Source organism: Mesoplodon densirostris, chromosome 11 (genome assembly GCF_025265405.1).
Source record: "Mesoplodon densirostris isolate mMesDen1 chromosome 11, mMesDen1 primary haplotype, whole genome shotgun sequence".
Taxonomy (NCBI): domain Eukaryota; kingdom Metazoa; phylum Chordata; class Mammalia; order Artiodactyla; family Ziphiidae; genus Mesoplodon; species Mesoplodon densirostris.
Genome location: NC_082671.1, coordinates 33,379,205 through 33,394,082, shown reverse-complemented (window position 1 = coordinate 33,394,082; position 14,878 = coordinate 33,379,205). Strand labels below are relative to the sequence as shown.

The following is a 14,878-nucleotide window of genomic DNA, read 5'->3' as shown; positions in this document are numbered from 1 at the left end:
TGTTTCTGTCACCTAGCTTTCAAATGTCTACTCTATGAATACAATTCTTTTCACTATGTGCTCTGTTTTCTTTGTGCCTTCTTCCTTTTTTTCCTGTTTGGTATTTTGGAAGGTTTGATTTCCATTCTAGTTGTTACGTTTAATCAAAGAATTTCTCTTAGCCTTTCTTTAGGTACTGACTTTGTTCCCTACTATAAGCAATACCATAGAATTATCTAGTAACTATTTCTTTCCTTCTCCTCTATCATTTAATTTTAGTTAAAGGTATTATCTTAATGTTAATCTCTATGGTGTTAAATATGTTTAGGTTTATACTAATTGATTTGTGAGCCTCAAGTTATATCCCTTTATTCCCAGTTTATATTTAAGAAGTTAGTGAATTTAGTTTCATCTTTCTCCTATTTTATTGGGGTGTTTTTGTTGGGTTTTTTTGTGTGTGTTATTTTTACGTTTCTAAAACTAATAACATTTATGTAACTGTTTTCTTAACTTTATCCCCATTTAAAAAAACAGACTTTTTTTAGAGCAGTATTAAGCTCAGAGCAGAAATTGAGAGGAAAGTACAGAGTTGCTATATATCCCCTTTCCCCACATATGCATAGCTACTCCCACTATCAACATCTCACCCCAGAATGGTACATTTGTTACTGTTGGTGAACCTATATTGACATGTTATTATCCCCCATTTACTTTAGTGTTTACATTAGGGTTCACTCTTGGTGTTGTACATTCTGTGGATTTTGACAACAATATAATAATGTGTATCTATCACTATCGTATCACATGGAACAGTTTCACTGTCCTGAAAATCCTCTGTGCTCTACCTGTTCATCCCTCCCTTTCCTTCAGTCCCTGGCCGCCCACTGATCTTTTTACCATCTCCATAGTCTTCCCTTTTTCAGAATGTCACGTAGTTGGAGTCATACAGTATGTAGCCTTTTCAGATTAAATTCTTTTATTTAGTCATGCATTTATTTTCTCCATATCTTTTCATGGCTTGATAGCTCATTTCCACTTAATACTGAGTAATGGTTCATTATTTGGATGTACAAAAGTTTAATTATTCATTTAATTACCGAAGGATATTTGGTTGCTTCCAAGTTTTGGCAATTATGAATGTGTAAACATCTATGTGCAGGCTTTTGTGTAGATACAAGTTTTCATATCCTTTGGGGAAATACCAAGGTGTATGATTGCTGGATTGTGTGGTAGGAGTATGTTTGGTTTTGTAAAAAATTGCAAGCTGTCCTCCAAAGTGGCTGTACCATTTGTATTCCCACCAGCAATGCATGAGAATTCGTGTTGCTCTCCATCCTTCTCAGTGTATACTGTTCTCAGTGTTTTGGTTTTTGGCCATTCTGATAGGTGTATGGTGATATCTCGTTGTTGTCGTTTGCATTTCCCTGATGACATGTAATATGGAATGTCTTTTCATATGCTCATTTGCCATTTGTGTATCTTTGGTGAGGTGTCTGTTCAGATCTTTTGCACATTTTGTAATCAGATTGTTTTCTTACTAAGAATTCTTTGTATATTTTGGTTAACAGTCCTTTATCAGATGTCTTCTGCAAATATTTTCTCCCAGTCTGTGCCTTGTCTTTTCATTCTTGTGTATTCTCGTCTTCTAGTTGTAGTTCTACAGTTAAATACATTTGCTTCTCACCCCCAGTTCTTAATGTTAAAGCTTCTCCAGTTTTTTTCTTGATTACATGAAACTCATTTGCTGCTTGATAGCTCAGGCAGGCTTATGGGGGATATATTTTCTAAAGTTTTACAGTTTTATAATTTTCTGTCTCTGGTCTGACATTTGAAGGATACTTTGGCTGGATATAAAATCCTCAACTCACATTTTTTTCCCTTGAATATCTTAAAAATGTGATTCCATTGTTTTCTAGCATAAAATCCTGTTGAAATTTGATACCTATCTGATTTTCTTTCCCTTGTATCAATAGTTGACTTGGCTTTATGTTTAACTTTTTTATTATGGTAACTTCACATATCTTCTGTTTGTTTGTTTTTCATGTTTAAATGAATTGGATTTCCCAGGATTATTAGGAAGAGGTTCCTGTGAAGGAGTAGGATAAACTGGGATAGCTCTCTCAGTCTCATGTTCCAGGGCTTTCCCTTCTGTTGTTGGTGGTGTATCTGTGTAGCCACTTCTGTCTCTCAGAGGTAAGCCTTGTTCAAGGTTTTCTTGAGAAGGTGGTTCAAGATGATGGTGTTGGAAGATCCCGAACCCACCTCCTCCCATGAACACACCAGATCTACAGCCACATATGGAATAATTCCCTCTGAAAAAGAACTGGTTGAACAACTTCTCCACACAAATGATAAAAAGGCCACTTAGAGACAGGTAGGAGAGGCAGACATGCAGTCTCACCAGGAATCCCACCCCTGGTGCGGCTGACCCACAATCAGGAAGGATCTCACAAACACAGAGCTTCTCCCTGAGAAGCAACGGATTTGTTCCCCACATCAGGCACCTTAATCCTTGGGACCTGCACTGGAGAGATGAGCCCCCAAAACGTTTGGCTTTGAAAACCAATGGGGCTTATGTCCAGGAGACCCAAAAGGCTGTAGGGAACTGAGATTTCACTCTTAAAGGCTCACACGCAGACTCTCTTACCCTGGGACCCAGCACAAAAGCAACAGTTTGAAAAGTGCCTAGACCATAAGTGAGGAGATTCATCTGCTAATCTTAAAGCATCCACCAGAGTGGGAGGGGCTTATTGGGACTCTCTCTGGGGATGGAAGTGCTGGCAGGCTCTGTTTTTGCATTCTCTATCTTGCAAGCACTGGCAGGTACCATTTTTGCACTCTCCCTCTACCTTGCTAGTGTTCTCCATCCCTGTGCTCTCCCACAGCCTCAGGAAAGCCAGTGGGCACATGCCACCCACCTTGCTGTCCTGCAGCCCTGCTAAAGCCAGTGGGTGCACACAGTCCACACAGAGCCTTGAATGCCTGGCTGTAGAGGCCAGATGGGGGCTTGTGTTTTGGGGGCCCCACGAGACTGAAACAGTTGGAGAGACAGTTCTTGGCAGACTACCATCCCCAGGGTATGGCATAGATAGCTGACTGAAACACACTCCCAGTCTTCCTGTGAAAAATCCTATTTACTTGTCCTGGAGCTTCAGCCTGTTCTGAAGGGCATGGCATGTTCTCAGGGAATGTAGGCCAGGGGATGCCATCTTTGCTGTCTCTCTTGGCCTTGCTACAGCTCACAGGTACCTCCCAGAAAGGAGCTTGAACACTTGTCTGGAGCCCTGATTTTTGCAACTGTTGCCAAGAAGACACCTCAGGATCACCTGGTCTGGAGGCTGGCGAGGTTTTCAATTATGGTCCTGTGGGCCTGTATATATTTTCATACTTTAAAAGCTGCTGCCTAAGGGTTTGGCTTCTCATCAGCTTGAAACTAGATGCTGATTAAGGTCCCGCCCTTTGGAACACTGACAGGTCTTGGCAAACCCACAACTGGAACCTGTCAAGAATAAATCAGGCTGCCTAGATAGTCACAAAGGTTCAAGAGGCAACCAAGAGCTAGGACTTGAACAATAAAGTTCATTATTTATTTATTTATTTATTTTTTGTGGTATGCGGGCCTCTCACTGTTGCGGCCTCTCCCATTGCGGAGCACAGGCTATGGACGCGCAGGCTCAGCGGCCATGGCCCACGGGCCCAGCCGCTCTGCGGCATGTGGGATCTTCCCGGACCAGGGCACAAACCCGTGTCCCCTGCATCAGCAGGTGGACTCTCAACCACTGTGCCACCAGGGAAGCCCAAGTTCATTTTTTAAATGAGGCCACTCCTCCAAGACTGGGAAAGGGAGCTATTTTGCATAATACATGGAAACAAACACAGAGAGTCAAAATTAGGAAACAGAGAAATATATTCCAAATGAAAGAACAAGAAAATAATCTTATGATAAATAAGATAAATAATAAATATGATAAATAAATTATCTTAATGAAACAGAAACGTAATTTACCTGATAAAGAGTTCAAAATAATGGTCTCATCAAACCTGGGAGAAGAATGGATGAACATGGTGGGAACTTCAACAGAGAGATAGAAAATATAAGGAAGTACCAAACAGGTCACAGAGCCAAAGAATCTAATAATAGAACTGAAAAATACGCTAGAGGGGTTCAACAAGAGGATAGATGATGAAGAAGAAGAAAGCATCAGTGATCTGGAAGACAGAGCAGTAGAACTCAGCCAAATAGAGCAGCAAAAAGAAAAAAGAATGAAAAAAAGTGTAGGTAGCTTAAGGGGCCTATGGAACACTATCTAGTGGAACAACATTCACTTTATAGGGGTCCCAGAGGAGAAGGGAGACAGGAGGGGGCAGAGAATTTTTTGAAGAAATAATGGCTGAAAACTTCCTCAACCTGGGGAAGGAAACAGGTATCCAGGTCCAGGAAACAGAGAGAGTTCCAAAAAAGAACTCAAAGAGACACCAAGACATATTATAATCAAAATGTCAGAAGTTAAAGAGAATATCAAAATCAGCAAGTGAAAACCAGCTTGTTACATACAAGGGAACTCCCAAAAGACTTATCAGCAGATATTTCAGCAGAAACTTTGCAGGCCAGAAGGGACTGGCATGATACATTCAAAGTGCTGAAAGGAAAAAACTTTCAGCCAAGAATACTCTACCCAGGAAGATTATCATTCACAATTGAAGGAGAGATCGATCAACAGGTTTCCAGACAAGTAAAAGCTAAAGGAGTTCACCATTGTACCAGCCTTACAAGAAATGTAAAAGGGCTTCTTTAAGCTGAAAAGAAAGGGCACTAATTAATAACAAGAAAACCATGAAAGTGAAAGAGGGTTTTCTCCATCAGCCTAGTGTCTCTGTGCTTAGCATTACATCCTAAGATATTTTTTTTTCTAATAATACTTCCAGTGATCTGTTTCCTTTGGAACCTTGCCACTCCTTCCTCCTTTAATATCTGAACCTTCTCTCTTGCTATCTCCGTTATTCCCGTCCTGCAATTTGGTTTTATATTCCAAGAGTTCTCCCCTTATGGTGGGGCTCTGTCCTTCTGGAAAGGTCTCTTTGCTGGATGCTTTGAGATTCCTGAGTGTTTAGAGCTTCACTGTACTGTTTGCTGCCTCTGTACTGCTTATGATTTTTGTACTCATCTCTAACTTGGAGCCTGTGAAAACCCCTTCCCTTTTTCTCCATTTGTTCTCACATTTTTTTTCTTCCAGTTTTTACCAAGGGTATAGTCCTCTGCTTTGGGGGCATTTGTAATGATTTTTGGGTTCTGAGGCTTTATATAGTATCTCTGTAGTCCCTTTCACTTCTTGCTGCTCCCTTCCACACAGTGACTGATCCTGTGGTCTGGGCAGTGTAGCCACATTTTCTCATGGTCTGAGATATGTGGGGATTTTCTTTCACCTAGTTTTGTTGACGATGTAGTCATTTGGTTCTTCTGATATCCCAGTTGGAATATTTGGTTGTCAGGAATTGTCAGGGGATTCAAAAACTATGCTGCCACCACAATTACAGAATGACTGTATTTGTGGCTGATATATAGAGAGTTTGGATTTTTTTTTAATCTCTAAGTTTGAAAGATAAATTTAGGGTAACATAAAATTGCATATTTAACATCTTAATAAAGGAATTTTTAGCATCTATTTATGACCTATTGAGGAGTTACATATAAATGTAGGATTTTTGTCATTAATCTTCTTAATTTTAAATGTAATATACATTGTTTGCCTCTGGTTGCAGTGTTAAATGGGTATAGTCTCCTAATGGAAATTTTAGACTAATTGCAATATGGTACATGGAATTATAGGTAAACAGTTTTTAAAGTAAACGTGAAAAAACTTCACTGAACATTTATTGAAATGACTCAGCATAATTGAAGAAATTCCTTGGTTGATAGAAATAAATATGTTCAGAGAAAAGTTAAGGAAAAAAGAATGAAGTTATTTAATTGTTTATTTTCACATGTAATGAATAATTATACTTAATCTTTGGATATTTTATGAAAAAACATGGAAATTTAATATGTGAGTTAGAAATATTTGTAATTTTAGACTTGCCTGATTGTTTCCACATAGCAAGTGCTAAATAAACACTTTCAGTGCGAATGTTGTAGGAGGGGGCAGTATTTCATAATTTTATTAGTAAAAATTGTATAGTCTGCTGAATCTAACTTCGAACTTTGGAAATAAAAAATAAAATGATCAATTTCTCATAGGAACTGAAGTTAAAAGATGAAGAGTGTGAGAGGCTTTCTAAAGTACGAGATCAACTTGGACAGGAATTGGAGGAACTCACAGCTAGTCTATTTGAGGTTGGTCTGTTTACATCTTGGCCAAGAGCAACATCATGGTTTTTATATATTGATAGATTTGTTTTATGAGGGAATCTTGAAAAAGATATGCTTAGCTTCATGCATATTTATAAGTCCTCTAAAAAGATAAAATCTTTAAGAAATGTAAAGTCTACAACTTAAAATAATATGAAAAGAAAAAAACACTATGGGTTACCAGAATCAGGTGGTTTAAAAATGTGTATGTGGAAAGAAAGGAGGTAAATTTTAATTTTGATTTTACCAACTATTTAGGGGCTGCTTTAGAGTATCTTTATATGATTCCGTACCAAAGATGGCAAACCTTTGAGGTAGTCTTCTGATAGGGGATGATTTGAGGAAGGTTAGAAGGCACACATCTTTATTTCCAGCCTGCCACAGGATCAAAATTCCTACCCAGTTCAATCAGTGTTTCTCAGTAGGGGGGCCATTGACGTTGTTGGACATTTAGAATCCTTGGTGTATTAGGATTTTCCAAGAAACAGAACCAATAGGATGTGTGTATATACATATATACATTTACATGTATGTAGAAAGAGACTTATGTAAGGAATTGACTCATGCAGTTATGGAGGTTGGCCAGTCCCAAAATCTGGAGGATGAGTTGGTAGGCTGGAGACCCAGGAGAGATGATGGTGTAGTTCCAGTCTTGAGTCCAAAGGCCAGAGAACCAGGAGAGCTAATTGTGTAGTTCTAGTTTCTAGTCCAAAGGCTGACAGACTTGAGACCAAGGAAGAGCTAATGTTTCAATTTGAGTCTGAAGGCAGGAAGAATTCTCTTACTCTTTGGGGATGAGCCTTTTTGTTCTAACAGGCCTTCAGCTGATTGGATGAGCCTCACCCACATTATGGAGGGCAGTCTGCTTTACTCAGTTTACCAATTCAGATGTTAGTCTCATCCAGAAGCATCTTCACAGAAACATCCAGAATGTTTGACTAAAGTATGTGGACACCTGTGGCCCAGTCAAGTTGGACACACAAAGTTAACCATCACACTTAACCCAAATTCTAGTAATACTCCCTCATCATTTTGACAACTTTTAAATATCCTTGTGGAGGATGGAGAGAGGGTATTATTTCCTTGGTTAAGAACCACTACCTTTAGGTTATAAGACCTTTAGCCTTCAGAAGTTCCTTATTAAAAACATTGATGTGTTACTAGAATGACTAGTGTCATTATCACTTTACCAATATTTTCTTTTTTTCCCTAAAAATTTGTTCTTAAAAATTTTAATGTAAAAAAAGATTTTGCCACCTGCCGATGCAGGGGACATGGGTTCATGCCCCGGTCCGGGAAGATCCCACATGCCGTGGAGCAGCTAGGCCTGTGAGCCATGACCACTGAGCCTGCGCATCTGGAGCCTGTGCTCCGCAACAGGAGAGGCCACAACAGTGAGAGGCCTGCGTACTGCAAAAAAAAGAAAAAAAAAGATTTTGGAGGAAAAATTTCTTTACCTTTTGTTATTTTTTTATATGCAGAATCTTTTTTAGTTTTAGCTATATGTATTTGCTTACCTAGTTGTAATCCTAATATATTTTGTACTTTAAATAACATCTTTTCATGTTACTACATAGTGAATGTAATGATAATCATAATCTATCAAGTGTACATTCCACAGTTTCTATCATTACGAGTAATATTGCAGAAGATATTTTCAGACACGTGGGCTTTCCGTGCCCCCTCTGCTCCACAACCCTTTGCCCTCTCCCCTGTCTGGGGGTCATTTGCTTTCATGGACGTTTAAAAACTAACTTATTTTCTTGTTATCAGAGATGAGAGGAAGATAAATGTAAGCATAGAGGTAGTGGGAAGTTAAAGATCTGGAACAGGAACTGTGTAACTTGTTACATTTTTATATGTAGAAGGACTCAGAAACATAAGACTTTTCTTCCAGCAATGTCTGGTTAGAAGAAATGTTTATAATATATGGATAGTAGATAAGCAAACAAATATATTATGCTACTTATGTTAATTTTGATTTCCTATCTGCCTGCCCTTAATTTTAACCCTGCTTATTTCCATCCATCTGCACTTACATGTGCATTTTGTTAGATGAAGTAGGGGGAGAACAAACAGACTTTTCCCTCTCTATAGTAGGATGTGAAGTACCAGAAATGCAGTTCATGCAGTGAATGAAAAAGTTATCTAAAAAACATTGTTCTGGGATCCCTAACTTATCCCCAACCTAACAATGGCTAATAGCCTTAACTGTGTATACTTTCTGGGAAAGAAACTACACTGATTAAAGATGATTTCAGTAATGAAGAAAGTTGTATTCAAACCAATATGAATTTAGAAAAAAAGGGCAAAAAGTTTTTCTGTTTAAAAAATTTTTTCTGTTTAAAAAGTTTTTTTAATCTTGAATATAATTATACTTTGTATTTAGCAAATTTGAGTCTTAAATGTATCAAATACAAGACTCTAAAATTATATATATGTGTGTGTGTATATATGTATATATATATTTTTTTCTCGTATTTTAGATTTTGAGATAATGTAAAATATAAAATGAAGTCGGTTGAAAGAATGCTTTACAAAGTAGTCTACATTTAACATGGAAAAAAAAGATATGTAGTCTTAAAATGTTTTTATATTTTTTTAGCCAGTTTTAATAAATGTCTATAATATGCTTAGTTTTCTCTCAACAATGCTATATGGCACATATAGTATAAATTGTTATTTTGTCTGTGAAGAAAATGAGGCATAATTAGAGTAAGGAGCAAAGTTGGGACTCATATTCATGACCTTCATCTTGCTTTAAGTGCTATGAAAGTCATAAATGGAACTTCCATTTGTCTCAAGCCACAGAGACAAATTTGAGCATGGACCTTCATTATGATAAAGATACCTACTATTTATTGAGAGTTTCCTATGTACTAGACACTGTTCTGAGAGCATATGTACTTACTTACAAATTATGCACATACACTAACACACATATAATGTGTTACATACAGTATAAAACACAAAAGTTTTAAAAAGAGTGAGATAATAAAACTGCTTAAATTTTTTATAATAGTACAAAAGTATTTTATTCTCACTAAAACATATTGTGAGTGTATATATTTATTTAGTGAGAGCAGTGTGATTGAATATGTTACCTTGTTTTGAAATCTTGTTTTAAATTTATGATCCAGATGAAGGTCTGGTCTAAATTCCATTTTTAAAATTTAGATGTAATGCTGCTGCTGACTCACAGATATACTGATCCAAAAGGAACAAGTACTTCTTTTCCTGTAATAAGTCATTATACTGAATTTTCAGTCCCATTGCCAGTTATGTGAAGGCTTTTCCAGAACATTCTCTAGTGAATTTTTGTCTTCTCTAATACCAACAAATTAATTTTTTGCAAATTAATCAGAAGATGTTGAATAAACACTTTTTTTAAAAAAGAGAAGAAAATCCCCTTCATTTGGATCACTGCTAACCAGATAGGAAAAAAATTCTGTTTTCAAAGTTTGTAAGTATACAGACATGAATATGTGTATAGATCAGAGGTCTGCAACCTACAGCCTGCAGGGCAAAACTGGCCTATATATACTTTTGTACAGCCTAATGAGACAAGATTGGTTTTTACATTTCCAAAGGGTAAGAGGTGGGGAAAAAAAATCAAAAGAGGAATATTTTGTGACATATGAAAACTATATGAAGCTCATATTTCAGTGCCCATGAATTTTTATTGGAATGGCCACACTCATTGTTTTACTGTCTATGGCTGCTTTCACACTGCAGCAGCAGAGTTGAGTAGTTACAATAGAGACCATATGGCTTACAAAGCTCAAACTACTTACTATCTGGCCTTTCTAGAAAGTTTGTTGACTTCCCATATAGATGATACTTATATCATTTTTCAGTTTAAGAATGACAGTGATAGAAAAGTTTTCAAACTTTTTTGAATATATCCTTTGATGTCTTTTGTCAATTTGCTAAAACCTATGAATTATCATTTTAGATACTGCTCCTGCCTCATTCTAGCTCTTTTCTCTTTCCTTTTTGGACTCCAATAACATGTATGTTATACCTTTTCAATGTATCCCTTATATCTCTAAGGGACAAGTCACCCCAAATCCTAGCCCACTTTCCTGGGTTTACCTGTTCTCCTGGATCCTCTGATTCTTCACTATTTTGTTAGCTCTCTAATGTCTTCAAACACATTTTTAAAAAATGTCCCACTTTAAAAAATTGTTCTCTGTAGGAAGTTTGTTTCAGGTTGCATAGTCCGCTATTTATGAAACCAGAGTCCATTTCCAAACATTTAAACAAATATTCTCTCCTTAGCACGAGTTACTTCTGCATTCATAGTTTAAATGTCACTTATCTTGGTGGGTCAGATAGATATGTTTATTATTTTGAAACTACCTGTCAAGTAGTGTTTTATTGACAGCGACATCACAGAAAAATCTAGCACAGCTGAAACATTTGTTATTTTTAAAAGAAAAATGCTCACCTCATTATTAAATTTGATAGCTCTTACAGACTTTGACACAAGATAACCAGCATAATTGTGCATGGCATATTCTCACAGTTAATCTCATTATAAAGCATTGATAGTAAAGCTTCTCTTATTTAGAATAATATAATCTGTAAACTCACATTCATGGGTACATACAAGCTGCAGTTCATTACAGTCCTCTAAGAGCAAATGGACAAATGGGAGTGCCACCGTGGAATTCTGGTGTGGAGAACTTCTACTCTCCCCTGAACAGTCAACAGACCTAGTGAGGGTTCTGTTGTCAAATGATTAAATGTCTTTGAAGCTGATTTCCTTCCTTCCTTCCTCCTTCCCTCACTTCCTTCCTTCTCATGAACTGTAAACTGAAGTTCTAAAATACATGTTCTTAAATCCTGGGGGATTATCTTGAGCACCCTGTATACTGTTCCAGTCTATTCTTATTCTTTATAGGGATTATTCCATACAGGAGAGTAAGCTTTTTAAAGTACAAGTAAGATCATGTCACTTTCTTCCTTAAAAAACCATAAGGCTTCATAGTGGATTTAGAATAAAATCCAGAATTTGTACTCAGATATTTTATTTGATTATTAGAATGTAATCAGACTGTAAGCTCCTTAAGAGCAGGGACCTTGTCTCTTTTCCCAGTGTATTATCAGCACCTGGAACAGTACCTCATGAAGAGGTGTCATGAATAAGTGTTTGATGAATAAATGATATATGAATAAAGGGGAATTAAATACCTAGAGTTTCGTATTTGTGGTACTAAAAAGTTAAGATCTTATTAAAGGGTTAACTCTGATTTGCCTTTTTAGATTGCTCTGCACAAAATTGTCATTTAATATCATTTTGTGAATACTTTTATTGGAAGCTCTAAGGTTTCTCAACTGTTACTCCTATAAACTGCAACATTATTGATGTGTTAATATTTTTACTTGTCCCTTCTGTATGTCTTTGCTGTGAGTAGTAATATGAATGAATAGTGTGTGTGTGTGTGTGTGTGTGTGTGTGTTTGTTTGTGTGTATACCAAATTATAAAAACCTAACTGCAAAGAAGTTGGGTTTGACATGTGGGTCATGTGTTTTCCTTCATCACATTTGCAGTCCTTACACAGGGATTGATCAGAATGATCAAACTCAACTTGGCTGCCTCAGTGGTAATAGATACTAAAAGAAGGTGCCTGTTCCTTATTCCTAATAGTTGGTCTGGCTGATGACAACTGCTATTTCAGCAGTTTATGCTGGATACTTAATTTTAGGCAAAATTTTGTTAGTGTATCTTTGCCTCAATCATAGACACATGTTGAAAGATTTTTGAAAACAAATGCTAAATACTTTGTTTCCAAAATTTGAGATGTTAACTTTTTCAGGAAGCTCATAAGATGGTGAGAGAAGCAAATGTCAAGCAGGCAACAGCAGAAAAACAGCTAAAAGAAGCACAAGGAAAAGTAAGTTGTTGCTGCTGTTAATACTATAAAATGTAAAGAAATTAGTGATTACTATTTGTAAAATACTTTAACATTTATTGGATTTGTTCTGATTATAAAAGCAGTGCTTACTTTAGAAGATTTTTAAAACTACAGGAAACTATAAAGAAGAAAATAGCTACTACATATATATAATTAATAATGAATATTTGGTGTCCATTTATATTAGAAGCAAATGATTTAAAGGCTTGTGAATCACATGTATTATCAAAAGGATTATATAATCACACTTTAAAGTTAATATTTATTTTCTTAATTCACTAAAAAAAAGCCAACTGAAATGGTATTAGATTTTACTATATTAGGAATGAACAACAACTAATCATAAGCTATTTTTAAATATATTTTGAAGATTTTGAAAATTCACATAAGTGAAATGTTAGACATTTTGATAATTTAAAAAATTTCAGCTGAGGTGAATAGCAGCTGAATCCAGACTGTATGGAAACATCAAAAAACTTGGTTTAAAAAAAAAAACATTTGGTTGTACTTTCCTTTTATTAATCCATAGGAAATACAGATTAAACTTATATTTCATCTTTGAAAGTAACCAAATTGCTAACATTTAGCTGCATCTGTCATAAAACATATTCAGTGTATGTGACTGTGTTGATTTCGCTTCAAGATTGATGTACTTCAAGCTGAAGTAGCTGCATTGAAGACACTTGTATTGTCCAGTTCTCCAACATCACCTACACAAGAGCCTCTGCCAGGGGGAAAGACACATTTTAAAAAGGGGCATACAAGAAATAAAAGTACAAGCAGTGCTATGAGTGGCAGTCATCAGGACCTCAGTGTGATACAGCCAATTGTAAAAGACTGCAAAGAGGTAACTCATCCAGGACTGTCCCCTCTGACTCTGTTGATACTTATTAATTCTCATCACTGAGGTGTTATGATTTTTGCCAGCAAAATTTTTAGTACAAAATATTCAATATTAAGATGGGGGAGGCTTTATCTAGAGCTGGCTGCTTTCAGGGATTCTTCATTTCCCTTCTCTACCTGGCTGACTTTGGAGTACCCGCTGGAAACTTGGTAAGTTTCTTAATCTCGATATTTCATTTAGGGAGCAAACTGTCATGTGTTGTATAAAGGAGAGTGGGTGGCTTTAATGATTAGTCAAAATTTATTGCTAGGGTGCTCTAGCAAAATATGAATATAAGAATGTGTGAAAATGTTTAGGTGATTTTCTTGAAGAATGGCACATTGCTTTTACTTAAATTCTGGGAGAAGCAGAATTTTATATCAGTAAGGTAGTCCTAGAGCTCAGATAATTAAGCAACAAAAAATAGAACTAATGGTAGCCTTATCATTTTAAAAGATATGTTATAAAGATAACTGAGATAATAACTGGAAATATTTTGAGGTGTTTTGAGTAAAATAGTTTTTACTTACATATGATGAGAAAACATTTCCAAGGGGATTGATCACTAATTAATGAGCAGCCTTCTCCCATTTTTTTCTTAAAAGCTGTATTTTACATTGTGAATTCAAGTCCATCATTATTCATTAAGAAGCTGCGTGTGCTTGTTCAGATTTTTGCATGGAAGCCAGGAGTTTATCAAATTGAATAACCAAGGTTGTTACTTATTTTAATTGAATTGCATTTTTAGTTATTAATAAAAAAGATGCTAGTGAGAGAGAAGTTCAGTACTTGGTCAAATCTGAATGTGACAAAACCTAAAATTCACATTGGTTTCTATTAAATATTTAAGAACTTTTTTTAGTCATAACTTTAATTCTGATTTCTTTCAATTTAGATAGCATTTTTTTTTTTGGCTGCATTGGGTCTTTGTTGCTGTGCGCGGGCTTTCTCTAGTTGCAGCGAGCAGGGGCTGCTCTTCATCGTGGTGCTCAGGCTTCTCATTGCGGTGACTTCTCTTGTTGTGGAGCACAGGCTCTAGGCGTGCGGGCTTCAGTAGTTGTAGCATGTGGGCTCAGTAGTTGTGGCTTGTGGGCTCTAGAGCGCAGGCCCAGTAGTTGTGGTGCATGGGCTTAGTTGCTCCATGGCATGTGGGATCTTCCCAGGCCAGGGATTGAACCTGTGTCCCCTGCATTGGCAGGCGGATTCTTAACCACTGCGCCACCAGGGAAGCCCTAGATAGCATTTTTCATTGCTTGGTACAACTTGTATTTTTGCTGTGGTTTCTCAGTGTGTGTAATTATGTGCCTTTTTTCCCTATTGTTTACACTAAGAAAATTTAAATATTTTCTCATGGAAAATTTTAAAGTTTTGTTTTTAATTTACAAAATTCCTTAAAATATGAATAGGCAGTATATAACTTTTTGCTTTCCACATATATCCTGTTTTCTAATACATGTGAAAAACTTGTCAAATAGTTTTATTAGACAGCGGAGACACATAAATTTGACTTGTGTAAGTCTTAGAAAAAGATCTAACAATTGGAAGGAAAATGAAACATGTCCATGTTTCTGCAGAGAATGTGATGGGGGCATTTGGTCATAACGTATCTTCTGAAGGCATTTAAAACACACGTGCATGCATGCACACACATGTAATGAGGCAAGGCTTTGAGATCAAGTCACTCAGATGTCAACTTTTATTGGTTTCTTGCTCTGTAACCTTGATCAAGTTATTTTATTTCTCTAAAC

At 36.4% G+C, this 14,878-nt stretch overlaps 1 protein-coding gene across 3 annotated transcripts in view; it reads left to right on the top strand.

Moving 5' to 3' along the window:
• The window catches only part of RAB3IP (RAB3A interacting protein), a 51,643-nt gene that overhangs the window by 23,186 nt on the left and 13,579 nt on the right, over positions 1-14,878 (top strand). Inside the window, exons 4-6 of one of the 3 annotated variants that reach the window (XM_060112075.1) lie at positions 6,215-6,310; positions 12,149-12,226; positions 12,891-13,094. In XM_060112075.1, the coding sequence (XP_059968058.1) occupies positions 6,215-6,310; positions 12,149-12,226; positions 12,891-13,094 (378 nt within the window). Of the gene's footprint in view, positions 1-6,214; positions 6,311-12,148; positions 12,227-12,890; positions 13,095-14,878 lie in introns of those variants that run through there. The other 2 variants (XM_060112077.1, XM_060112076.1) reach the window with 2 other exon arrangements.